This window comes from Pyrus communis, chromosome 8 (assembly GCF_041283825.1).
Source record: "Pyrus communis isolate YQ-2024b chromosome 8, ASM4128382v1, whole genome shotgun sequence".
Lineage (NCBI taxonomy): Eukaryota > Viridiplantae > Streptophyta > Magnoliopsida > Rosales > Rosaceae > Pyrus > Pyrus communis.
The window spans coordinates 1432922-1458953 of NC_142572.1; the positions used below are offsets into that span (position 1 = coordinate 1432922).

The 26032-nt window shown below is 37.7% G+C and overlaps 4 protein-coding genes, 1 long non-coding RNA gene and 1 other non-coding gene across 7 annotated transcripts; 2 read left to right on the forward strand and 4 right to left on the reverse strand.

Annotated features, from left to right (window-relative positions):
- Window positions 1–1851: 1851 nt before the first annotated feature.
- On the reverse strand, window positions 1852–5738 carry LOC137718024 (RNA polymerase Rpb7 N-terminal domain-containing protein). Of its 2 annotated transcripts, none has more exons than XM_068457546.2 (8): window positions 5262–5738; window positions 3916–4036; window positions 3713–3808; window positions 3313–3400; window positions 3054–3138; window positions 2886–2952; window positions 2710–2799; window positions 1852–2255 (listed from the first exon to the last, which is right to left on the reverse strand). In XM_068457546.2, the coding sequence occupies exons 2-8, from the start codon at window positions 4024–4026 to the stop codon at window positions 2172–2174; spliced, it is 621 nt and encodes a 206-aa protein (XP_068313647.1). In that variant the 5' UTR covers window positions 4027–4036; window positions 5262–5738; the 3' UTR covers window positions 1852–2171. The 2 variants fall into 2 exon arrangements, with proteins under 2 accessions (XP_068313647.1, XP_088555398.1); XM_088699272.1 differs by lacking the exon at window positions 5262–5738 and adding an exon at window positions 4264–4368.
- A 1387-nt stretch (window positions 5739–7125) lies between these two features.
- On the reverse strand, window positions 7126–9642 carry LOC137718623 (COP9 signalosome complex subunit 8). The gene is made up of 5 exons (XM_068458172.2): window positions 9447–9642; window positions 9275–9354; window positions 8716–8897; window positions 8289–8396; window positions 7126–7544 (listed from the first exon to the last, which is right to left on the reverse strand). The coding sequence occupies exons 1-5, from the start codon at window positions 9528–9530 to the stop codon at window positions 7405–7407; spliced, it is 594 nt and encodes a 197-aa protein (XP_068314273.1). The 5' UTR covers window positions 9531–9642; the 3' UTR covers window positions 7126–7404.
- Window positions 9643–10553: 911 nt separating this feature from the next.
- LOC137718391 (uncharacterized) lies at window positions 10554–14280 on the reverse strand. The gene is made up of 2 exons (XM_068457931.2): window positions 13410–14280; window positions 10554–11029 (listed from the first exon to the last, which is right to left on the reverse strand). The coding sequence occupies exons 1-2, from the start codon at window positions 14112–14114 to the stop codon at window positions 10943–10945; spliced, it is 792 nt and encodes a 263-aa protein (XP_068314032.1). The 5' UTR covers window positions 14115–14280; the 3' UTR covers window positions 10554–10942.
- On the forward strand, window positions 12201–12272 carry TRNAQ-UUG (transfer RNA glutamine (anticodon UUG)). The gene has a single exon. It is a non-coding gene; the product is annotated as a tRNA-Gln (tRNA).
- A 2357-nt stretch (window positions 14281–16637) lies between the features above and the next one.
- Window positions 16638–21426, reverse strand: LOC137717495 (uncharacterized). Its single transcript, XM_068456877.2, has 10 exons — window positions 21231–21426; window positions 21021–21137; window positions 20783–20848; window positions 20351–20512; window positions 20150–20263; window positions 19077–19148; window positions 18225–18308; window positions 18006–18106; window positions 17621–17705; window positions 16638–17299 (listed from the first exon to the last, which is right to left on the reverse strand). Exons 1-10 carry the CDS (start codon window positions 21306–21308, stop codon window positions 16913–16915), a joined length of 1266 nt encoding a protein of 421 aa, XP_068312978.1. The 5' UTR covers window positions 21309–21426; the 3' UTR covers window positions 16638–16912.
- Window positions 21427–22890: 1464 nt separating this feature from the next.
- Window positions 22891–24187, forward strand: LOC148694570 (uncharacterized). Its single transcript, XR_015965168.1, has 2 exons — window positions 22891–23522; window positions 23635–24187. It is a non-coding gene; the product is annotated as an uncharacterized LOC148694570 (long non-coding RNA).
- The last annotated feature ends 1845 nt before the right edge of the window (window positions 24188–26032 follow it).

Consider the following 26032-nt stretch of genomic DNA (forward strand, 5'->3'; position numbering starts at 1 on the left):
AAACCAATTACCCTCTATGGATTGCACAAATTCTTCCTATGCTCAACAGTCATTGGTTGATGACTTACATCGACGGTACATGCCTACCCTGATGAAGTTTTGAAAGACGACAAAGAAAACTGTGAAGTCTAGACTTTTATGTTTGATTTTTTTTCGTCAAATCTTGTAAATGGTACCACACGTGCACTAGTTAGATTTAGGGGTTCAAAGGTTCAATGTCTCTATGGGATCATACTGTTGGAAACTGTCAGGCCATCACTTCAAAGGGTTGTTCATGCATATGCATTTCACGCCTAAATTCATACTGCATTTTGTCTAGCGATGTTGTCTGGTCAAAATTACTCTCTGTTGTCCAGCTAGCTGGGCATGCAATTTAAGACAGTCCACATGGGCTGATTGACAGCTTTTGTCCGAAGTTAAAATTTCAACCTTTGATTTGCACAGATTGTTCTCTGTAATGACAAGTGTCCCTTGTCCTTGTTGCTAAAAATAAACATCCCATTTTTGCTTAAAACCTAGCTACTCTCATTTTGCTTTTTGGCTAGGAAATTTATATATTTTCTAGAAAGTGCTTTTATAGCATTGGGGAGTACGTCTTGTGTTCATCATTAGAAACCCTAGCCACGAAACCATCTTCATTCATTAAACAGCCAATCATTGCAAAATTATCTTAAGTTTCAAATCTATATATTGACACGTTTTTTTTATTCTCGTTAGTTTCTTCTTTCAACTGTTTGATTGGAGAAATTGACTGATCATTGAATCTAGATTTTCATATTTTCATCATAACATCATTTGCATTGGTTGATTTGGTTTCGGTGCCACAAGGAGAAAAGTTCAAGGTAGGAGTTGCCTCCTCGTGAAGATCGAAGGGATCCTCATCTCATGCAAAGTAAGGTTGCACAAAGGTAAAACTGCTCTGTAGGACCGTAAATTAGGTCTAGGAATTGAGTTGTGCATGGTAATTTGTAAGAACCTTATTTGTACTAGTGGATTAGACGCAGTGGAGAGTCCTTGGTTTTTTTAACCAAGAAGTAGGTTTTTCCAGCCAAAAACTCCATGTGTTGTTTATTGTTTTTCTAGTTACATATCTTACTCCTTGTAGATATATGACTACTATGATTTGCAAATAGATATGTCCATGCAACTAAATTTATCAAAGTTAGAATGTGCATTAAGCTGGACCTTAGTTAACTAGGAACACTTCAGTAAACCAAGTTGTTAATTGATTAATTCCGTTGTTGGTACACTAACACATATTATCTTAGTTGACTGGTGTTGCTGACTAGTCAGTCAAGCATATATATAAAAAAAATTTAATTGCAAGTGATTCCATGAATTGTGAGAGCTACTGGTATAGGGTGAATCTCACCATGAATTGTGATCGTGTTGCCTTCTCTTAAGACATTTACTTTTCCATTGCCAAATATTGCCTGTATAAAAGGACTGTGTTTCAGAGATGAAAGTAGGGAAGTGAAACACATGTCAAAAAAAGCTTTACCTAACCACCAAAGTATTCTTACCATTTTTCTAATAGAAATGAAATCCATATGTGTTGATATGTCTTACTTCTATTAAAGAAATAATACAAATGATGATAAGTATGCATTAGATGCATGATTGATACTCTCTTTTACCACAAGGACAAAATTGACAAAATTGAAACCACGTCTAGGTTTTACCTTTGTAAACTACATGTAGCATTTAACTGGTTGCTTGCTTACCAAGCCATCCTGGCAAGCTCCTCCAGTTCGATTATTATTCTTGATTTGACCTATTATTACAAAAACTACTCACTATCAAAATGAAAGACGACCGATTATCTACCCAAGAAGATAAGAGAGTCCCACATAGGAGAAAAGGTCGATTTTAGTCTACTATAATATAAAAGAACACACTTTCAGGCTACAATGTATTGCAAATGGGGTAGGAGGTCAAAACCAACAAAGCCCCCGAGTTACGCCGATTAGAATTCCTACAGATATTGTAATTTACACCCTAAACCGATGAAATTGTCCACCCTCCGATCAAGCTAATTCGACCTATATTAGTTTGTATATAATCTAAAGCGGAAAATTTACAGGCTCAAACCAAATTGTCTCGGTGCTTTCAAACACGACAACAAAAAACAGGCAACTATTAGAGCTCCCCTTTGCTAAAGGTCCGTAAGCTTAAGGATCTTCAGGTTCTTCATCCTTGTCTTCCGCATTGTCCCACCACCTAACAGGGCCAAGACCATCATAATCAATTGATCCCTGCAAAATACGAAACTTTACTTGGCGGCTCATAGAATTCATCGCAATCTACTTGCCAAAAGAGAACACCCAACTTAATTTGAACAAAGATTTAGAGCAACGAGACAATGAAACTAGAGTTCCTCTATACTTGGTAATTAAATGGCCCGACCCCGAGCCAACAAGACTCCACTTTGCGAGGGTCGGGGGATGAACATCTATTGTACGCAGCCTTACCCTTGTTTTGCAAAGAGGTTGTTTCCATGACTCGAACCCGTGACCTTTTTGGTCACAAAGGCAACCCTTCCATTGCGCCAAGGCCAGGCCTCATACGTAGTAATTATCACATCTTATTAACGAAATGAAAAGTCTCACAAAGCTAGTTCATTGCCTTTGGAAAATTGTAAACAGAGATCAAGTGATGCTACAGCTAGATGCACAACCAGTCATGATAAGGTTCAGCACATAAACTTACAGTAACCACCATAGGAGCAAATGGTTTCGCGTCTTCCGGCTGCTCAATTGGAATTGGTGGATAGGTCACACTTTGAACTTGGAATCTTATCTGCTATTCAAAACTAAAAGTTAGCATGCACGTAGGCACCAGAAACTTATGTAGCCATAGATAAATCAAATCCTAACAATATGCACCTCATCCGTCCACTCAACAGCAAGATCATCTGCATCAGGACACTTCCATATCCAAATGACGTTGTTCCTGTATATCTCAGTAATATTAAAACCAAATATCCAACAGTAATTCAAACAATGAACCAATAAACAAGAATCCATCAACACAGACATGGAAGGGACATTCACCTCTTTTCTGGGTCAGGCTCGGAGCAAGATGGAGATGGCAAAAGATGTACTGGTACATAAATATCATCAAAAAATCCAAGCGACACTGCCAATTAAAGATTAAATTAGACTATGGACAAGAAATAGAGCCTGTCAATGTATTACTGCACCGTGGTGCATCTGTAGTGAGAATTACTTGCACAAAGACAACCTAAGAAGGAAAAAACTAATTGAAACCCAAGAACAGACTACAGTTAGTTCATATCATTAGAATACATACAGCGTAAACCATTTGCAGTAGATTCTTTAAGTTTTGCTGAAATTATCTCCCCCACAAATGGACGAAACATAATTAGTGTGAACTCCACCTGCAAATTGATAGGACATGATTGTCAACTTGTTGTATGAATTAGGAGTCTGTAAACACAACATGCTAATGGTTGAAAGAGAAACAGATGAGGAAATAATAAATTAGAAATGAAGAAGAAGAAGTAACATTGCATAGCATATATAATTGGCCGTCACATACTGAGCAACTGAACTGGAAATGAATTGAGGTATTTAGAAACTGAATAACGAACATAATACCAACAAGAAATATAAAACCGAAGGAGTACAGCAATTAACGCGAACATAACAACTTTGTATTCAAGAAAACAAAACAAGGTTAGAATATATACCCTAAAAGTTGGATGACCATCATTAGGTAGGATAAATCCATCTTTAATGGATTGAATACTGTGGACAGAAATGCAGAGCCCCAATTTGGCAATAACCTACATTCGAAGATTAGCGCAGTTAAAGAAAGCTCAACATTGTGAGTAAGAAACAAGGGCTCTATTCAAAATACATATTAAGAAACAATATAGAGAAGGCCATAAACCTTATCTAGGAAAATCTTCTCGATCTCTCCCTTAACCGCATCTTCTAGACGAAGGCTTAGCAGATGAGGTGGAAGACGGAGTGTGTGCTCAATTCGGCTGAGGTAGAACATCTGGGGTGCTCTACACAATTTGTATTCCAGAACCAAGTATGTAATTAACAAATTTTAGTTTGATTTTTCATCGACTAAAGAAGAAGATTCACAAATAGCTAGGTTTTCATAGTGGTGTGCGAGTACTAATTCAAATTTCAAAGTCAGAAGATTTGTGCAGACAATTCTATTTAAAAAAAAATTAAAAAAAATGCCTAACGAAGCAACTTGCAAGTGGTATGCAAATGTAATTCTTACTTAGTGTTTTCAAAAGTACAGCCCAACTGTTTGTTGAACTGCTCCAAAGATGTAAGGTTTTCTGCCGATAGGCAGCAAACCCAATTCAGCAACTCTAAGATAAGGAGGACACAAACGTAAATAATCTTGCAGCACTGGGGGCGGTTGGGATGGTGTGTTGAGGGATGGAGAGCTCATTTGGTGGGCCGGATGGGATTGGACTTGGTACTTAGGAAGGTTAGGGTTGGATTGGCTAGGATGGCACTCTTGTCAAGTGTTTCGTGCAGACAACTAACTTGGACTGGTTATGAATTAATGTACTTGTGAATAAATCCAAGAACACTGTCTGCAGACAGGCGCAGATTGGTGGTACTGAGATACGACCCCGCAATGCTGGTTCTTCAGAACAGCCACGCATTGTTGCTGAACAAGTGCATTACGTCTTAGTTTCAAAGAAGCTCCAAGGAGACAGTTAGCACGGTTTGGAAGAAAATACGGATTAGAATGGAGGCGGAGAGATTGAGATGGGTTCCTAAAATAGTTGCTAGGTTGGCGGGATGTTATCTGAACGGTGTTCATCTCAGAAAATAACCTTCGGGTGCCTTCTAACTCTCACATGAAGCTTCAAACTTCTAAACTGGCATCCTTTAAAGTGTCATTGAACAATTAGGCCGTATGAATTTGTCGAAAAATACGAAAACTAATTACAGAACCGGATAGTATAGCCCAATTACACATTAATCAGAAACAATGCAACAAAACCAATTAAACATCAAATAAACTCTGGATTGTGACGAAAATCGCAAAGGGTCGTGAATATTTAGGGGAAATGGTGGCTTTTATGGGTTCTAAAAATCCAACCAAAAAATTGGAAACGCATGAATTCACCAGAAAGCAAACAAAGTTATTGAAAAAATTGAAGATTTTCAGATTACAATCCAAAAAGAAAGAAAAATGAGAGAGCAAATTTATGGTACTAATCTCAATGAACACAGAAAGCTGAGAGGAGGATATCGTACCTTGCTGCGTCAGTTGTAAACTGTAGATTGTGATGAAGGATGAAGGAGATGAACCCTTAAACCATCGGTTCTGAGTCGCCTTCTTCGTCGTAACCTCGTCCTCTTTACGATTCTGGTTTTGGATTTGTTTGGGTTGATTGGCGGCAGAGACGAAGGACTGCAGTCTCAAAAACTGCTGAGACGGGTACGATTTGGGGGTCGTCTTGGGATTGAGGGTTCTTCTTCAGGTTCAGAGATTGACTGTGATTGGGATGATGGGATTGATAAGGATGATCAGTTTGTTTACGGGTTCATTGGAAGGACTGCAGGGATGGAGAGGCTGTTAGGTTTTTGCAGTGTCGTTTCAATTTTTTTTTTTAATTAAATTAATAGTGTTAAATTAAAGTTAAGTGAAGAAACATCTGTCAATAAACTAACGAAGAGACATGGAGGAGACACATAATTAGGGGACAGCAAACCCTCAGCCTCCGTTGAGATGTGTCTCCTTCACATTTTTCTCTAAATAAAACAAATTTTTAGTCACGGAATAGTTATTTAGAAATAGTCAATAAAGTTATGAACTTGTTTACAGACAAAAAATCATTTGAAGGTGTCATCAAAAATCCTTCGCGACCATTATTTGGAAAAAAAAAAAAAGGGGGATGAACAACTAGCAACAAACCACGATTATCCATTCATTTTGAAAGCCGAAAAAACTCACAGAGACATTTCACCTTCCCTCTGGCCACAAGTTTGGCTTTCACATTAGCAAACAATATTATCTACACTAAGGATGAGGGTGGACTTAGCCTCACAATGGGTTAGCAATAATTTAGTTTAAACTCGCCTTTGGTTAGAATCAAACTTAAAACCATTTTATATTTTCTCTTTGTAAATTTTAGGATTAAGTACAAAAAATTCTCCAACATTTAGTGCCATTCAAAATTAGTTTAATTTTTTTTTTTAAATATTCCAACAAGTATCTAACCTATTAAAAATGTCACATTCATTAAGCCAATTAAATTTCTGTTAAATAACTAGGGCATACTTCATCTCTAAAATCAATAGAAGGTCATGAAAGCATGGCTTCCGCTAACTAAAAATCATGGAGACTACTAAAATGGTATGGACACCATCTTCACCAGTCACAAAGAATAATTGGAAGCTGAAACAATTGGCAGGTTTTGAATATAAAGGTTGGAACGGGGTTTCGTTGGTCGTAGGTTCAGCTTGAAGGTGGCAGGGGTTTGATATATTCCGATATTTAATTTTGTTTTCCATTTTATTTGTGAATTTATTTATTTATTTATTTTTATTATTCATCTTCATTTTTTTTTAAGTTATTTTAATTATTATTTTAATGTCCAAGTAAGCTAAAAAGTGGGACTCATTGTTAGCAATACATTTACCGAAAAATTCAACTAGGGATTAACAGATATAACATTTTCTACAAGTTAAGTACTTATTTAGAATGTTTAAAAATATTGAGACCAATTTAAAATAACACTAAAAGGTTGAAGGGTTTTAGGTACTTAATCTTAAGTTTTACTTTTCAAAGTTTTAATAAGCATACAGTTGCTAGCAGCAAACGGCACCGTATCAGGCGATCAGCCAATAGAATTCAAATTTCAAGAGCGGAAGCGGCACTCGAAAGAAATGGCGAAATAAAAAACGAGCAGAAGCAGCTGCAAGAGCAGAAAGAGCAGTCCAACTGGGAATACGATGATTCCGATTAGTTTCTCCGAGTTGGAAAAGAACACAGCTTCTCGTAAGCTAGCAGCAGCAGCACCACCACCACCCCCATCACCAGCGGCGTAAGCTATAACAATCCCCGGATACCCAGCTAACTGATGAACCCACTCTCCATTGCACCAAACAAATATAATGATGAGAATAAAACGCAGTAAAACTAGGGATCGACAAAAAATGACATGACATGATGTTGTGAACTTGTTTGTGCACAACTTCGGGGACCAACTAAGGTTAAATCCAAATGACACACAGCCTAGCGAAAAATATAACCGATGGAAAATAACGTGTGTAAAAGTGCCTTCCACATATATAAAACCTGAAATCCTGAAATTATTTACTCCACTAAATCATGATCTAAGTTAGCAGCTGACCAAAAGGACAAGTCACAGCTTCAGGAACTTAGTAAACTGCTTCAATGCTCGAGATGGAATACATATTCTGTCAAGCTCTGCAATTTACTCGCATCCAGTTTCTGCTCCGTGACAATAGGCTGCTTCTTCACAGTAACCATTTGCGAAGCAGGGTCCACAACCCAACCTTGCTGTAGTACATCTGCATACGACAACAATATCTCAGGAGTTTGAAACAAATGATGATGGGCCTATAAGTACGCAATTAAAAAACAAGTCCTAGCATATATTACTATCTACGATACAAGGAGTCTTCATCAAAGACTTGGAAACTTTTTCAAGCAAAAACAACTGTTTTCGAAGTGAAAATAAGAAAATGAACGGAAAAATGTAGTAAATAAGGGGTTCCTCCTACGTTTCTTCTACAAGACTTACAAAAAAACTCTAATAGGCAGGACACCTTTTTTTTCTTCTAACTTAATTTACCCATTCGTATACATCTTACGTTCAGTGACATTCGACCAAAAAATGCTACTCTTACCACATTCGTACCAACTCTCTTATAGAGATGGAACCCACATGTGTTGGTGGGCTCTACTTGTATTAGAGAAGTGGAACAGATGTGGTATGAAAATTGTTAAGTGTATCATTAGTCGACATTCAACTGGTTTTTGATTCTTGATATCCTTTTACGTTTGTAAATCTCAACAAATAATCCTCCCACACTCTTTAAAGCAGCAGAACCCTTTTTTTCTTCCAGAAAACCTACTTATTCAGGATTAATAGACTTCAAAAAGGCTCATACCTCCAAAGCTGTTAAATGGTTACTTTCCCAAAGATCACTAAAAAGCAATGATAAAGATTTTAATTTCATTTTTTTTTCCGAAAAGGAAAATTAACCCTGAGGAATTTGGTAACAAATGAATTTGTGAAGACAGAAGCTTACAAGTTGTGACATCATCCTCACTCATTCCCAAGAAGAGAGCTGTGTCTTGGATGCTTATTGTAGAATAAGCAGACTGCAGGAGCTGGAACATTTTCTTTGTGTAAAGATCTGCACGAAGTTAAGAAGACAATTAATGATGACCTTACTAAACATAAGAATTATTCGAGTGTTGACCGTTCAAAAGTACTCTACTCTCATCAGAATCAACCATAATTAAAACCAATTACAAATGACACCTTACCAGCACAGCAATTTAGGTTTATGAAGGATGTGATCACAACAAACTTCGACAAATTGTTCAGCATTCTTTGACTATTGAACAATATCACTCACTTTTTAACGGATATATTTTTCGTAAATCTTCAAATTGAAGTATCACATGCGTGCAAAACATAAAGAATACAATTTTTGATCTAGTAAAACTTGCCTGAGAAGGCTGCAACAAGACCTTCAGCATCCTGACTCCATTCATATCCACGAATAGCTTCATACACACCCCCGAAGTCCCGCACCCACAACTTCTGACCAATTTTCCAAGCAGCAATGACTTCTGGATTGCTCCCTTTGACTGCGACAGGCATCGATTTCCAAAGAAACCGCGCACTATTACTGCATCATCATCACCCCACAGATTAAATTCCAAATAACAGAAAACCAACAACAAAGACAACAAACTCAGATTTAAGTCAGGATTCACCCCAAATGCCCAAACAACAATAATAGTAAAATGCGGAATCGTAAAACAACAAGTAATCAAAACCCAGAATACAAAAAGCATTGCTACCATGAAACCATCATCAGAATACAAAGATACAGTAGATTGAGATAAAAGAGAACAAATTCAACAAAAAAAAAAAAAAACATAACTTCAAATACTTATTAGCTTCCAACGAATTGTCTTACTCGTTCTACTTAAACTCATCAACATGAACAGATTCAAAAGGCAGAATAAAATTAAACGAAAATTATGAAAATTAAAAACATACATATCACCAGCGTATATGAGAGCGAGAAGATGAATGGCGTAGGGCCAGTCGTCCTGAAAAGAAACGCCCTCCGCTGCGACCTGTGCGATCAGAGAGAGAGAGAGAGAGTGAGAGCGAGTGAGAAAACAAACGAAAGTTTTGAAATTTGAATGGATTGAAAGCGAAATGTAACCTGAAGCATGAGTTGGTCGCAGATATCGGCGAGCTTTCCATAGGATTTGGAGGCCAAGGCGTCTGAAAGGGGAGAGAAATCCATGGCTGCTTTCTCTGCTATACGATTCGGAAGGAGAAGGACCTCTCTGTATTGCTTAAACCCAGAGACCCAGAGGTGGAAAAGGAAAACCCACCCGTGTTCCGCCCAAAAAAAAAAATTAACATAAAAGGAAAAGCCACCCTCGGCATTGGGCTGTCTTGGGCTGGTTTGGGTTGAATTGGGCTAGGTTGTAACCCAATAAAAGTTTGTATTTTCGAAAGCAGTTTCCACTCTATTATTATTATTATTTTTTTTTTTTAAAAGAGGGACAACTGGTGGCTTGTCCACCTTTTTCGGGGGCGGGAAGATTCATAGAAGCATTTTAACCTCTTCTGACCACAAGTTTGGTTTTCACACCAACAACGGTTTTCAAACCCTAGACCTCCAATTTTTAGTTTTAAGAAAACCTCGTAATCCATCATTTACCACTGGACCACCAGCTCGTGGTTAGTTTCCACTCAATTAGATTTTGGTGTAATTAGATCAATTAATTTTATTTTGTATATTGATTTGATTCATTTTGTTTTATCGTTTTAACTTATTACTTTGATGTCTTAATTTATTTATACTTTCTATATTTTTAATTTATTTTGTATTGTCGTACGATAATGGTGCTAACACTAAACAATCATTGACGGTTTCGTTTTTTATTGAAGCCCACTTGTTTTTTGTTTTTAATTCCTCGGTGATACATTTCGGGCAAACGTATTTTTTGTAAGATACAATTTTTGTTCCCAATATTCACGTAGGGTTTTCGAGCTGCGTATAGTTCGGTGAACTTTTTTACATGTTTGTGTGAAGTTTGATGAGGGGTGTAATACGGCTACCATATGGTGATTAGAGACATCTTGAATGCGAACCCAAAAACTGAAAACGCAAAGTAGACATAATGCACGAGAAAATTAGCCAATAGAACGTAAAGGGTGGCATCCACACGTTCATTTGTACCTCTCACACACCCCACTCAATTTCCTGCCGTTAAATCGAATAAACTAAAAAAAAAGCAATGGACAAAAATTAAAAAGATGACGTAAAAAAAGTGTATGAACAGCACTACCAGACAGAAATTGCATTACAAATGCGCTAGTTTTTACACTTTACGCGCAGTCGTTGTTAGCAGATTTAATTTAATTACCCTCCAAAAACTCCAAGTCATGAAAAACCAACGCCTAAAAATTGGGCAAAATCTTAGATAGAGAACCCTTTTCCTTCCTCTTTTGCTATTAAACTCTCTACTACTTCCCCTTTCACTTGGGGGAGCGGGGGCCTTCTTTGTTTTTACCCCTCCTCTTTACTTTTTACCTTCTTTTTTTTCATTTCTCTCCCAATTTGAAGAGTGAAAATCACAAGGGAAACAAAAATAAGCGACTCGAAAGTTACCGACGAGAAAGTTAAGTGAGCTGAGGGAGGAGCGTTTACACACTCAATCCATCAAATCCACACTGCTTGTATGTGAGAGACTGCTTCCTTGGACTTATGACAATTGCACAATCCACGGACACCTGCATTTCCCCACCATCACCACACACTTTCAGCCTTACCTCCAACCAAAATAATAGTGAACAAAAAAGGACTACAAAAACATACATAAGAAGAAAAGCATAACAAATAAGTCCTGAGTCCCTCAATTCAATCGTTGATTGCATTGAGTTCATCGGAATCAATCAACACTTAAATGCGTTAATTTCACCATACATATAGCGTTATCAATAACCAACCATAGTCTATGACATCACGTGACGTGGGACTTTAGACTAAATATATAATAAAATATTAAAAAAAAAGGGTCCTATGAACTCTCGGGCTGGGTTGGAGCATGAGGGCATGTTAAGATTTCTTCGTGCCTAAGTTATGGTGCTTTAATGGCACGACACAGCCAGAGAGACGCACATTGTAGTAGTGTTACTAGTGATATGTAAAAGGCATTTGGAAGGGAAGAATCCATGAGGAAAGGTATCCAACCTGGCACCTATTTTTAACACCTATAAAAATCGTAACTTCATTTTTTTACTTAAAAGAGGACCAGCCGGTGGCCAAGGACGACAATTCATCCTTCCAAGACAAAAAGACTTAATCGAAACATTTCAGCATTTTCTTGACCATTATTATGTAATTCATCAGAATTAAAAATCAAACTCAAAATGAACCGTGTGAAATACCTGCACAAAATTTGACTCTAACTAGGCCACCCGTGGTGGTTTATAAAAATCATAACGAAAAAAACAATAATTAGCAGACCCCACCACCGAAGTTTCCCACAAAAGTTTTTCAATTTTTAATAAATAGATAATTCTAGATTTATATTCTACATCACCTCTCCTAGTTGTCCTAATGCAGCACAAACATATGGCCCCACCCACAAGGCCCACGCAAAGCCCTACTCACATGGCGGGCCCGGAAAGCTTTTTACTACCCTGTGAAGGGCAAATTAGTTTAGCCCCTGCCTTAACTATTTTTGCTTGCTTTCTTTCTTTTGTTCTAAGTTTTTGTTCCTATAAGTATAAAAGTGATTTTCATACACTCGTTGTCATACACGTAACTGAAGTACCCAAATACGATGCGAAGAATTACCCAAAAATACATAATAAATGTAGTAAAAAATAAAGGGTAACAAATGTTTTTGAGACAGTAAAAGTTTTTAAGGCAAAAGACTCGAACGCCAGTGAACAAAATGGTTCCATGGTGTAGTGGTTAGCACTCTGGACTTTGAATCCAGCGACCTGGGTTCGACTCCCGGTGGGACCTCAATTGAGAATTATTTTTAATTTTTTATTACTTTTTTACTTCTTCTTCTTTTATTCTTTTATTCTTTTTCTTTTTCTTTTTTTGTTTTGAAACATTTTACTTCTTCTGTTTGACAAGGAGTAATTTGAACAAATGGCACAAATATAAAAATGGACACCGGCCCAAATATCCAGGAACATGCTCACTCAAACCAAAAACCAAATGGCACGCCTAATTCTCAGTTGCAACCACATGGACACATTGACAATTTTCGCATTAATATTTTTGTTGGCCATCATCACGTGATGGTCGCGGTGATTATCCTAATTAAATCATTGGATAAGTTTAAATTTTAAGAATTGTGTAGTGAATAAATACAAATTTCAAAATTAAAACTCATCTAACAATGATAAATAAGATGTTGAACATTACCACCACTTGAGGATGGTGAGCAAAAACGCACACATACTAATGGTAACTAATGGGCAATGATATTTCATTAGAGAACTAAAATAATCTTAGAGTGAACAAAAACAAACACATTGGCATGCCAACGTTCCTAACTTGCATTTTTACGCCCACCATAATATATGAATATATGGTTAAATAAAATTTGAACTTGAGTACAAGAAAACAGACACGTCGACATGACCAACGAACCTAACTCCCGTATATGTTAGTTTAAATTATGGCTAATCAAAAGTAGAAGTAGCTCTTCTATAATTGGTGCGGCGTAAAGGGAACGCAATTACGACAACCATTAATATCGAAAGTCAAGATTTATTGCCATTTCTCTCTAACCTTACCTTTTTCATATATCCTTTTTCTAACAAACCAGATCACAGAATTCATTCAAAAATTGCAAACAAAGTAAAATGTAATTTGGAATTTTGGACCCGATCCAAGAACACAAGCAAAAGTTGAAAATGCTGAGAAATGGAAGGGCATGAATGCAAAAAACGAAAAGAAAATCCGTTTCCCAACACAAAACCTATCTGGGTCTGCCAAGCATAATATCATCAACTTATAGCGGGTTTCGGTGATTTTCTTAGTAGCCAAACAGAATTTAAGGGAAAATTGGGAAGTGGGTTTTAATCTAGGAAGCAAAATTGCGTATGGGTAGTGAGAAAATTTTAAATTGGGTGAGAGACTACTGACCTGAACGCCAGGGGAATCGAAGTTCAAGACGCGGATCTTGGCGCCAACGTCACCCAAGACCCTGAGCTCGACTCGGTCGTTGAGGGAAGCGTCTCGGACTAAATCGGCGGCGTCGGCTTGGAGCAAATTGACCCGATCGACGGCGATGGTGGCGACGACTTGGCGGACAGTGTGGGCGTCCTGGTAGAAGCCGGGGATGGAGGCCTTGCCCAATGGGATCCCGCGGTACATGACAGTGAACCTGGACTCGCCGTACTTGATCCCGACCTTGTTGGGGTTAGCAGCGGAGAAGAGCATGCGAATGTTGAGGGAGAGTGAGGCAGAGGTAGGGTTTTGGTTGGGGTCGGCGGTTGCGGTGGGATTGGGCGAGTTGATGCCCATGTACTGGACGCCGACTTGCTGGAGATCAAACTGCGGCTTCTTCGGCTTGATGGCGAGGACGATGACGAGGACGACGGCGAGGACGAGGAGGGCTAGGAAGGAGAAGAGTAAGAAAAGGCAGCAGCAGCAGCCCTTGAAGGAAGCGGAGGAGGAGGAGGAGGAGTATGACGACCTCGTCGGGTAGTAGTGGTGGTGGTTGCTGCTGCTGCGGGGGTTTGAGGAGGAGGAGGACGACGGCGGCGGTCGTGGCGGTGGGACGCGGGGTCTGTGGTCTCCGTTTACGGTTGCGTTTCCGTTTGGGGTTGGGTTGTCTCTTGATGTCATTTTATTTTTGGGTTGCTTGCTTATTCACTCACGCACTCTCTGTCCTCTGAGTGAGTGTGGAAGTGGCCTCTGTTTCTTCTTTCTTCTTCAGTGTCTGTTGCTTGATATTTGAAGAGAGGGGAGAGAGAGAGAGAGAAAGAGAGAGCCGCTTTCGGTGACTTTGCTTGAGAGAAAGATAAAAAGGAGCACTTGATGATGGAGAAATTTTTTATTGTAACGAAATGAAATGAAGGATACATCAAATGTTTTTATGTAAATGATGAAAAATTTTATTTTTTAAATTACTAACATTTTAACATATACATTTCATCATTTATATAATAATACATAATGTACTATTTTACGTGTCAATCACAATAAAAAATATCTCGATGAGAATTAATGTTGCAGGACGTACTGCACTTTTTTGTATTTTGATTATTTTTTTTTGGCACTGTTGTCTTTAGAAAAGGTTACATTTAATCACTGCAAGTTCTATCCACGTTTGTGTTTAATTTTTACTATTGATAAATCGCACGATCGTGATTAAGAAAGGCTAAATGAATGATTAAAAAAAAATCTGCCCTCACGATGAAAAAAAAGAGTATATGATATGGTGAGAGTATGATTGAAAAAAAAAGAACAAAGCTAGCAACCACCTTTGGGATGAGAGACATTTTTACCTTTGGGATGAGAGGTATTTTTAAGGCTGTGATATCCACGTACCTTATTTTACTTTTTACATATTTTTTTAATTTTCGGTCATTGGATCAGATGAATTGAAGAAGAACAATGGACAAAAATTATCAGAGAGTGTTTGAGAAATAAAATGAAGTATGTAGATAGCACACCTCTATTTTTAGTGTGTTTGGTATATGAGTACACACTCATATATTATTATACAATCGAAATGATACTTGAAAGAAAAACTTTTTTTTATTTGTATAATAACATATCACGTATCGTTTCGTTTTCGAATAGACTAAGGACGCGTTTACGAAATTGTAATTGGAATCAAAACACGAAATTGAATTCTAATTACGGGATATAACTTTGTTTACTAAACTTGGGAAGTAAAAGAAAATATGGGACCCACACAAAATTTTCGAATTCAATTCCAAGATTTGGAGGATTTGGATCCCTTAGATTAACATGGTATTTGGATTCCTGATTGCTTGGGCAATCGAAATGACAATTTTGTTCCGTTTATACCCTCACTTGCTTTTTTTATTTCCAAGACTATCCTTTATAAACTCATTAACATCAGTTTAATTATGCACAACTTCTTACCTTTTTTTATTTCAATGTTCATTCATATTATGCACAACTCTATGCTCATTCATATTATGCACAACCCCATACATATGCCGAAGAGAATAATCTAACTTGACAAGAAAATTTAAATATTAAAGTAATTACTTAAATTTATAAATAAAAAAATAAAATAAACAAAAGCATTTTAGTGTGTCTATGAAATAAAAAAGTAATTTATTTTTTTTCTTACTATTATATATTATATCAAATTTTATTAAAAATATATACATATAATATTTGATTTGGGACAAGGGCATTTTAGTAATCATAATGATTTATATTCTGATTCTGCTGAATTAGTAAACAACTTTATAAAATTAGTGTCATTTATATTCAGATTTCAAAACATTTAAGTAAACAGCTCCGATTCTAACTTCTCCTCATCCCAACTCCTCCTCAATTCAATTCCACTTACTTTCATTACGGTTACGTAAATGCATTATAAAAAAACCTCACCTCCCGTAGGTCAGTTGCTAGCACACGCTGGGTATGTAATCGGCACGTGGCTTGCTTGTTTAAAAGCAAAAGATGGTATAATTTGTCTCTTGAAATCAACTTACTATTATACCCCCATTTTCTTTCTCCTCCGGTTTTCATTTCTTTTTCCGGAGGACAAGAAAGTAAATTTCTGGTTTGTTTAATGAAAACTAGCAAAATCACACACACACTGTTGAAAATATATATATTTTTAGTTTTTTTAAATATTTGTTTTTTAGTTTTTTTTCATGAGAGAAGTTATTTATTTTTAACAAATGGCAGACACCTAGCTGTGAGGTTTAGAAAAAAAAACAATAATGATCACATTATTTTCTTTTCTAATATCTTCTTTCAATTTTGTATTAAAGGGTATAGTAGTAATTTTATTAGATTTTGGTTGACAAAAATATGTAGTTTAGATGAAAGCCATGTATAAATTTGGAAAAACAAGTGTTTTATTTGGAAAATAAAGAGAATGAAGTGTTTGTCTTGGACAGATACGGAAAAATAATATACAATCAAAATCCACACACCAACTCCTTTCCTAACCGGCAACTCCCTTCCCCAACTCCTCTGTCGCCGGCGTCGGTGCCGTTTCGCCGACAACTCACTGCCCCCAATCCTCGACCTCCCTTACACCTTAAGCCCTAACCCAACACCAATCTACGAGATCCATTACCACACCGTCTTACTTGCTTTATGTTTCAAATAAGAAGAAACGAAAGAGCATTACCTAACTTGAGCTTCTTTAAATTCGGCAGAAATGCAACATATGCTTCATTCGAATTCAAAATATGCAGTAACAAATATCTGTTACTAGTCTTCTTCAGCAACTACACTAAATAATTCAAGTACACACGCGTGCTAAAGGGCGGGATGAAAAATAAGTTGACTCAAAAAGCGATACATAAATAGACACCGAGAAGAAACTGCATGACAGAAGGCTAAGTAAATCAACTATAGATTTAGAGTATTCCTAGGAGACTCCAGCTTTGAAGAACAGGTGTGACGGGTGGCTAATCTCAACGCTACTCAACAGTATCTGCGTTTGGACTGGTATTACCTGCATCCGGTTTAGCTATTTCATCGCCCCTTCGATTGTTAGCATCAACGTCAAGGACATCATCAATCATGTAGTCCTCTGCTACGTTAATATCTTCCACATCATCCTCATCTTCGTTGTTGCTTCCATCAGGGATGTTTCTTTTCTTGGGACCATGCTCAAGCCTGTGTGTGTCTAATTCTTTGTCCATTGTTTCCTGTAAGTTCATCACATCGTTGTTCGCTTTCCTTGGTTTCCTTGCATTTTGCCACCTTTCTAACTCCTTTTCAACATTGGCAATATACTGCTCCCCAATCTGCTTCTGATACTCGGTCAGTTCCTCTCTTCGTGCAGCTTTCCATGCTAGAAACTCCTGATACAGTTTTGTACAGGAAGAATCAAGCAAAATAGACATATAAATGAAGATGTAATACATAACTGGTCCTGATGTATCGCAAGAGGGGCACCCCTCAAGCGCAAAACTGTAATCTCGTTATCCTTGCTGCTGAGTTCTTACACTTATAAGCGGATATTTAAATTTAGTGCCCAATCAAATTTCCAGTTTTACTTAATTAGTAGCCTCACAGAACCACATTTTTTGTGAGAAATTAGAAAAGACATTGGCTTCCATTGAAACCATAAGCCAGTGTCTCCAGGTATTCAGAAACAACGTGACAAGTCACAAGGAACTCACCTTTTCTTTTCGCTGTTCAGCTAGCGCAGCATCCTCTTCCAATGGTTTCTTGGGCAGATAATATATTGGAGGCTCTGCTTTAGTCCTAAAATCGAACAAATTTCCAACCAATCAAACATGAGTGAGAAAATATAGAAGAAAGCACTAATTAATTCTACCTAAAACCCCACAATAACGCAGGAAACATCCAGTCATCAGGTTGCTTCAACACTAATATTCGCATGAATAGAAACTTATCTTTGTCCCAATAAAATGTGAATATGGACACTTTTTTGGACCAAAATTAAAAATAACCTGCAAAAGAAAAAAACGACAGAGAATTACTTTTTAGAACATTTTTTTTGTGACAACCGTTTAAGTAAATTGACAGTTAGAAACCTTATACCTTATAAAATTCCCAAGTCTTTTATTATGCTCACTCCACTGAAGAAAAAGAAGTTCCAATTTCTTTTCTTCCGTCTTGGCATTAACGCGTGCCCGAAGAGTCTACAAAAATAAGTGCAGGGATTAGCCAATAAGGATTAACGTGTTCCTCAAACAAAAAGTCATTTCTAGGCACACTAATGTAGGTCAAAGTATTATTATCAGGAACTTAACAACGAACCAGATCTCTCCTCCGCTTTTCCGCAATTTGTTCACGCTCTTGTAGCCTAAGTCTTTCACTTTCTTCTCGTGCTCTTTGTTCAGCCTAGATATATTACAAAAAGCATTACAAGTTTCATCATTAAACTCAAAATACTTTATAAATGAAAAGAAAAGAACAAAAATTCATGGAAAAAAGTGCTTGCAATGAGCATTAACGAGCATCTCTATATGTCGTATAAACAAAGTATTATTAAGAAAAAGTACAAAACAAAGGAAAATATGCCGACTCTACAAGACTACAATCCCTCCATGGCCAGAAAGTACAAACAATTTCAGTATTTCGCAAATATCCGTTTCATATAGAATTTCCCAAATTTACTAGCACCTTTCATTAACTATATTCAGGCAATTTTATCTATTTGGTAACTCCCCAAAAATCCAGGAGACAAGAATCAAGCTAGATATGGTCTTCATATATTGATGCTCCAAGTGTACACATTTAGACTTTCATATAGCATAATATTTTTCAAAACAAGAGCAACTCAGATAAGAATAACAAAATGCACAACATCATTTGTTCTTTACTTCTTTTCATATTCCCTGCTCGCTCCCATTGACCTAGTTGAGTATACCTTCCACTCCAGTACGAGAAAGGCCTTGTGTAAAGGGAGCATGATTAGCATGTAAGTGTTAAAGTGGGAGTGCCAGATATTAGTGGGTGAATATTATTTTGCGTTAAAGTGGGAGTGCCAGATTTGAGCATGTAAGTCCTAAAACTTCCAGCATGCCAACATTCATATAGAAATATTATTTTGCGTCATGGATATACACTAAAATAGGTATGTATTAAAGAAATCATTTATATACTCACTCTCTGTAAAGAATCTGATCTCCGCATGAATGCCTCTGTCCCTGAAAGTTGCAAGTCCTCTTTCCTGAATTTCTGCAACAGTCACCAGAGAAAATAAATAAGCATATGGAATTACAAAATATAACTGTCATTAGAAAACATGTTGAGGGAAAAAAAATTCAGCCTATAGTTTTACACCTTAAGCAGACCATATGATATATGGTGCTTAATTAATATTGTAAGTGTTAAGAAATCTCTAAAATGCAAAATTGATTACAGTGGATGCCTAAGAATATCAACCAGTGGCTTCCCCTGTAGCAAGAGGTTCGTTTTGAAAACCATTTCATTTTAAGCATGTGGTTGTCACTTTTGTATTAGTGACAGAGGGGGAATACATGGGGCAAAGGAGGGATAAATAAGAGTAGATGAAAGATGGTGTGAGAGATATAAAAGAAAGCTTTAAGGAAAGGCACACAAAATGAAAACTAGAAACTAAAAACTTTTTTGAGTGGTTTTCACTTTAAAAATTTTGTTTGAATTCGTTTTCAAAATTTTACGTCATTCTTCTTTATTTCTTCCCTTCTCTTCCCACACCCTTCTTCATCCCTCCTTTCCCCATATACGTTCCTAATATATCAAGCAGTGAAAACTAAAAACGAAATGGTTATCAAATGGGCCCTAAGAAGGGCAACTAGTGACTTCCTCTTCAATATTTGGCACTTGTGAAGTGTTATGAAACATCCCTAATGCATATTGTGAAGTCCTATATAACCCTCAAGCGCTTAAAATAATATTCTCTAGACTACAGAGCCATGGAAAAAATCTATACTCCTCAAAATTTGTTCACATTTTATGTATTCCTACATCAGAGTATGGATTGAATTAATACTAGCAAGTACCGCTTCGAGTGGCTTGACCTCGATTTGCACACAAACATAAAATGGTGACCACTCAAAAGACAAGAATTTGGTCAGTTAAAAAAAAATTTCTTCTAATAATTTTGATGTTTACAAGAAGTATATTTTAGTTGTAACAATATAAATCAGTTTTAATCACTTGTTGCTTATGAAACCAATAGACTAAACTGCACATACCTCTAGAGTCCCCAAAAGTTGTCCTAGCATTCTTTTGTTCCTATTAACCAAGCTGGGGTCTTGTTCTTTTGGCAATACTCTCGGAACATGATCTGCTGCTGGAATTTCAAAATCCTAACCACAAAACAACAATCAAATTCAATAGAGATTTATGGTTCCAGAGCAACACTCCTCAGGAAAACGAGAAAGACGTAAAGTTACCTTCTTTGCTACTCCGTGATTTCCTTCCCTCCTTGACCAGCCACTTTGTTGGGAATTTGCCAACTTCCTATCACTCTGATCAGCCGTAGCTTCTACAGCTGAATCATTCATCTTCACATCCTTGGCCTCTTCAGCAGTTTCAGTGATTTCTCCATCCTCAACCTTTATCCAAAATCAAGAAATACGACTTTCAAACTGTTTTAGGAATACAAAGTTAACAAAGCCGTCCTCAATAGTACCAAAATGTACCCCTTTTCTCAATTGACGCAGAATAATTATATCTATTACATACAATCATTACTTTTTCTTCCCTCCTAATTTCTCAGACTTCAAACGGAGGGTAAGATTAAGACCAATTACAATTAGCTCAAGTTAATCTAAACCACAACAGCCAGAGAAGAATTAGTTTATACAAAATGCAAGGGGTCTTACCTTGACAACCGCTGATGAAAGCCGGCGTTTTGCAGGACGTTGATCCTCTGCATCAGCTCTATCTGCCTGAAAATTACAATGGCCAATCACAACTCTAAATCAAAAAATAATGATTGTAAACTTATAAGTGACCTAATTTTATCAATACAAACGCAGAAATTCCCAAGAAATTTTCGCTGCGATTAGTTCCATGGAAACAAAAGATGAATTGAAACAAGCCAGCAAGTGGGTAAATTACAGGTCGAGTAAATCCACGCGGACGAACGCCAGCACCATTGGCTGCAAAATTGCGAGGACCAGCGGCTACCAAGCCTCCCTTCCGGAGTCCCCTAGGGTCTCGAAGCCGTTCCGTAATCTGAAGATTAAGAAACAAGCACATATGAATTATATGTATATCTGTATATATATGTTTTTGTGTGTATATACATATAGAGAGGGAGAAGCAGACCTCGCGCTGTTGGCGTTGGAGTTCATCGATCTCCTTACGGAGCTCCTCCTGCGTTTTCTCAACTGCGGCGCTTCCCATGAGTCGATGAAGAAACCGAAAAGAGAATAAGAAGAATAGTGTGTTCACCAAAACCCTCGACCCGCGTCTTGTCTCGCTTTCCCCAAATTTTTATCATTCTAAAACATGGTGGCACAAGCCATCACTTACTATTACGGTTTACTCTGCATTTGTAAGAGGTTTTAAGTTTGACATATTATTATAACTAGTTCAGTGTGACATTCTTTTTTTCATTTGTTTAATGTAGATAATATCGTTTATTTAAAAAAAATGTTGCATAATAACCATCACCGGGTGACATAATGATTGGGATAAATTTCAGACCCGTATTCAGTACGTTCTGCGTTCGATTTCTGGTGCTGCTAAATTGCAAGATGGTGGTTGGGAGGTTCTTAGCTCCTGAAAAGGTAAATAACGTGCCGAAGCCACCAGCTGGTACCCTTTTTAAATAATAATAAATAAATAAAACATGTAGCATAATAATGTTCTAGAGAGTAGGTAATAATATACGAAACTAGTATAATACGTGTAAGTATGTACATGTATTATTTGACAACTTTATTAAAAATTTACATTTTCAATCTAATATTTATTTATTTAAATTAATTAATCACTTTTATTTCTTGAAAATATGTTAAAATACATGGAGTCAATGAAACTCCACTAGAATTCTATCAAACCTCACAGATTTATAACTTTTTTAAAAGTTGGGTATTCTGATGAGGAAGTTTAAGGCTGGTTTGGTATTGATGTGCTTTGAAAAAAAACTGCTTATGTTGTGCTGTGAGAATAAGCTCATTTTTGCTGATTCACATTTTCAGCTTTTTTTTAACCCAAAACTGTGAAAATAAGCTATTTTTTAAGTGTTTACCAAACACCTTTTTGAGCTTAGCTTTTTTTTTTATACCCACTTTTTATAAAAGCACCTCAATACCAAACCAATACTTAATCCTCTTTCTTTAAGCATGTAGGCTTTGAAATTGCTGACAGGATCCTTAATGACTGCCTTGAGTCGTTCTTCACAATCTGTTGGGCTATATGGGGCTTAGAAATGGAAAACTCTGGAATGGAATTTGTGATTCTTTGGATGTGGTTGTTGCTCGCTACATCAAAATATAAATGTGATTCGCTTGAAAGGGGTTATCAAAATATTCTGTTTGAATGTGATTCACTTCAAATTGTGGATTCATTGAAGGGTCATTCTATTAATCTCTATTTCATTGGACAGATTATAGATGATATTAAGGCCTTGCTTCCATCAGTCACTGGAGCTTCTTTTATCCACGTTTACCGCCAAGCTAACGGAACTGCCCACGGACTTGCTTGTCTCGGTCTTACTATCATTTCCTTAAAAGAAAAAAACATCTCTCAATTAAAGACATCCCCTAGATGTGTATATGGGTGGGCAAACGGATATAGGAACCGTGGGTCGAGGCAGGTAATCAAGGTTCGAGGTGGGCACGGGCTGGTTCCTAATTTTTAAAAAGAGAAATGGGGTGAGGCTTTGGAATTTTAGGGACGGGCCAAGTCCATAAGTATAAAAAAAAAAAGGTACCCAGACCAACTCGTTCGTGTAACATCCCACTTCCTTTTGTTCCTCCCTGTGACAGTTCTCACTTTCGAGAACATTGTCTCCTTGTTTCCCTTTCTCTTATCTCAATGCTCTTTCATATTCGAGAACAAACACAGACACACACCCCACTTCCCCGTGTTTCCCCCTTCCCCAATCTCATGAACCTTCTTCCTCATTCCTCTCCTTGTTTCTTTTCCCCCATCTCTACAACTCTCATTCCCGGAGCAAACACACCACATCCACACCCATACTCCACCACAGTGTTTCACACTTTCTCGAAGACTATCTTCTCCTCAGTCTCATCCCTCTCGATCTCTCTTTCCCGACGCCTTTGTCTTCGATTTCTCACACCTTTCGGATCTGTCGATTCTCAACCTCCTCCCTCTCGATCTTTCTCCCCCAATCTCTCTCTTTCTATCTCGATGCCTCTGTCTCCGATCTGCGCAGCTTCACCGGTTTTCGCTCCCTCCTGAACTGAAGATCGTCCAATGGGATCTCGATTGAGAGGTTTCGGATGTGGTGGAATAAGCAGAGGATCTGGGCGGACGAATTCTGAGAACAGGACTAGATCGGGTCGGGCTTGGCCAAGACGAGGTCTTGAAGCAATTTGAGGATAGAGTCTTACGACTACTTCTTCAAGTACATCATCATTGGCGACACAGGTCTCAATTCCTCAAATCCACATCGTTCTGATTTTTCTTGATTTTTTTTTTTGTTTGGTTGGTTTGAGAATTGAGGTTTTAAAACAATTGGGTTTTCGGTTTGGATTTGTAGGTGTCAGAAAATCTTGCTTGCTGTTGCAATTCAAGGATAAGAGGTTCCAACATGTGCATGATTTTACCATCGGTGTTGAGTTCAAAGCTCGAATGGTCACCATCGATGGTCGTCCCTTCTTGTTTTCTGTTTAGCTACTGAGAAAATAGAATTTTCGTGGTGAATTGGGTTTATGGTTTTGTACCAGATTCGGAAACGGCGCGGCAAGCGGATGTGGGTCTTGATGTAGGAGACCGAGTTGAAGATCTGGAAAATGGCGAGTCCGGGAGGCAATCAAAACTGAAAAAAAAAAAAAAAAAAAAAAAAAAAAAAAAAAAAAAAAAAAGAAGAGTAAGAAGGACCCTTCGGTTCCAGTGATCAGATTTGCAATACCCGGCCCAGCTTGTCCCGTTTCCATTTTAAATGGGTCCGGTCTGGTCCCTTCAAATTTGGACCCGACCCGACCCGTACCCACCCCTAGATGTGTATTTGTTTATGAACCGAATGTAAACTTAAGTTATGGGACCAATTTCTGTAGTTTTTACTTGTGAAACAGAAGTTAAATGCACCGCAAGTGAACCTCCTCCATAAAGCACAACCCATTTGCCACTCCACTAACCAAAGTATATGTTAGGGCGACCCAGAACTGGAACACCATTTCAGCTCTTATGACATTTTTGGTTATCAAAGCAAGACTACCATCAAAGACAAATTTGGTGGAGGATTATGGCGGGAGAGGTGGAGGTGAGGCTTCCTCTCGATCTTCATTGGGAACTTCAGCTCTACCTCTCCCGCCAAATAATTTTATACTAATTGTTTGCTTGTGGCATTTGGTACGCTATTTACGGCTTGAGAAACCTTGTCCTCCATTAATTTGGAGCGAGTAAAAAGAGGGTATGGAGTTCACTTGTGAAGCGGATGCTAGAAACTTCTACAGTGCATACGCTAGAAAAACCGGAATTGGTGTTCGTGTGAACTCACTATTGTTCGATGATTACATCTTAGACCGTTTTGTTATTCAAAACAAGGCTTGTGAACGTCATATTTGGAAATAATCTAGATCGCAAAGTCACCAAATTCAACATAAGTCAGTTACAGAGTCATTCCACCAACTCCTCATTCATTCAAATTCACGACCAAGTATCTACAATGCATACGCTAAACAAATCCGAATTAGGGTACGGACTTGTCCCAATCTGCTAGGCGTTGTCCCAATCTACAACACACACAACAAACCGGAATTAGGGGACTGACTTGTCCGAATCTGCTAGGTGTTGTATCAACTTGATCCGAGTAATGAATGAGCCAGTGCATATTGGGATAACGACTGTCACAGCCGAAAACCCTAGATGGAGGTGAGGGCCTCTAGGACCGTTTGAAAGACAATGTCGGAGCTGCAGAACAACATTCCAGAACTGAGGTCGAGATCCCCGGGGGGGGGGGGGGGTGGTTGTGGAGCAGGCCGTCCTCGCGGAGAAGGAGCGTCTGGTCATCGTCCGATTTGGCCGCGTTGGGTTCGAGACTTGTACTTGTACGGAGGTGGCAACTTGAAACCCACACTAGATTTTATATTTATTTATTTGTTCATTTATCTTACTGATAACACAGACATTTCACATTTTGAATCACTGTATGAGATGCGTTCTAATCACCAGGTCCCAGTTTTTCTCTACTTTTTCCAAGACAAGCAGCTTACTTGTGTCAATAGTGATTTTGTCGTCACTCCAAAATTCTATTGGTTTTGGTAGGACGTAGATGGATTCATTGCCATTGGTTAACCTTGTGTACCAGTTGGCAAGCAATGTTGCTTAATAGTTAGTTCGTTTCCAAACTTTTGTTAGATAATCTGATAGAAAGAAAGAGAAAAATATTAACACTACTAGAAAAAGGGCTGTAAGACACCCTTCTTTACACACTAATGAAGATTGGTGACTTTCTTAAATCTATATTCACCGAAGCTTATTATCAGTGGGCTTTGAAATAGGGCCACTGACAATCGGTGTGGCTTATAGAAATGTGATTAACAATTGGAATTTTGGCAATTTTTCACCTTCCTCTTCCGTGACAATTTCAAATAGATGTATTGGAGTTTGTGCATCAGTGCCAAACTTGTCTATACAAATCTTTTTTTATTCTTTTGTTTTATCTCTTTAGATATTTTTTAAGTTTCTTTATTTCTTTTTTCTCTCTCTCTCCATCCTACGGTATCCTCTCTCTTCCTCTTCTCTCTCATGCAACAGCGCCACCATCCCCCGTCACCAACGACCTTCAAATTCTACCTCTAGAATCCTCTTCCATTCCTCTTTCCAACCCCCAAGTTAGTTTCTACAAATTCGAAGCCGAATTTCCTCACAAACTAAGAGCATGAAATATGCTTGCCAACTAGTAAACGAGGTTAGCCAATGCAATGAATCCATCT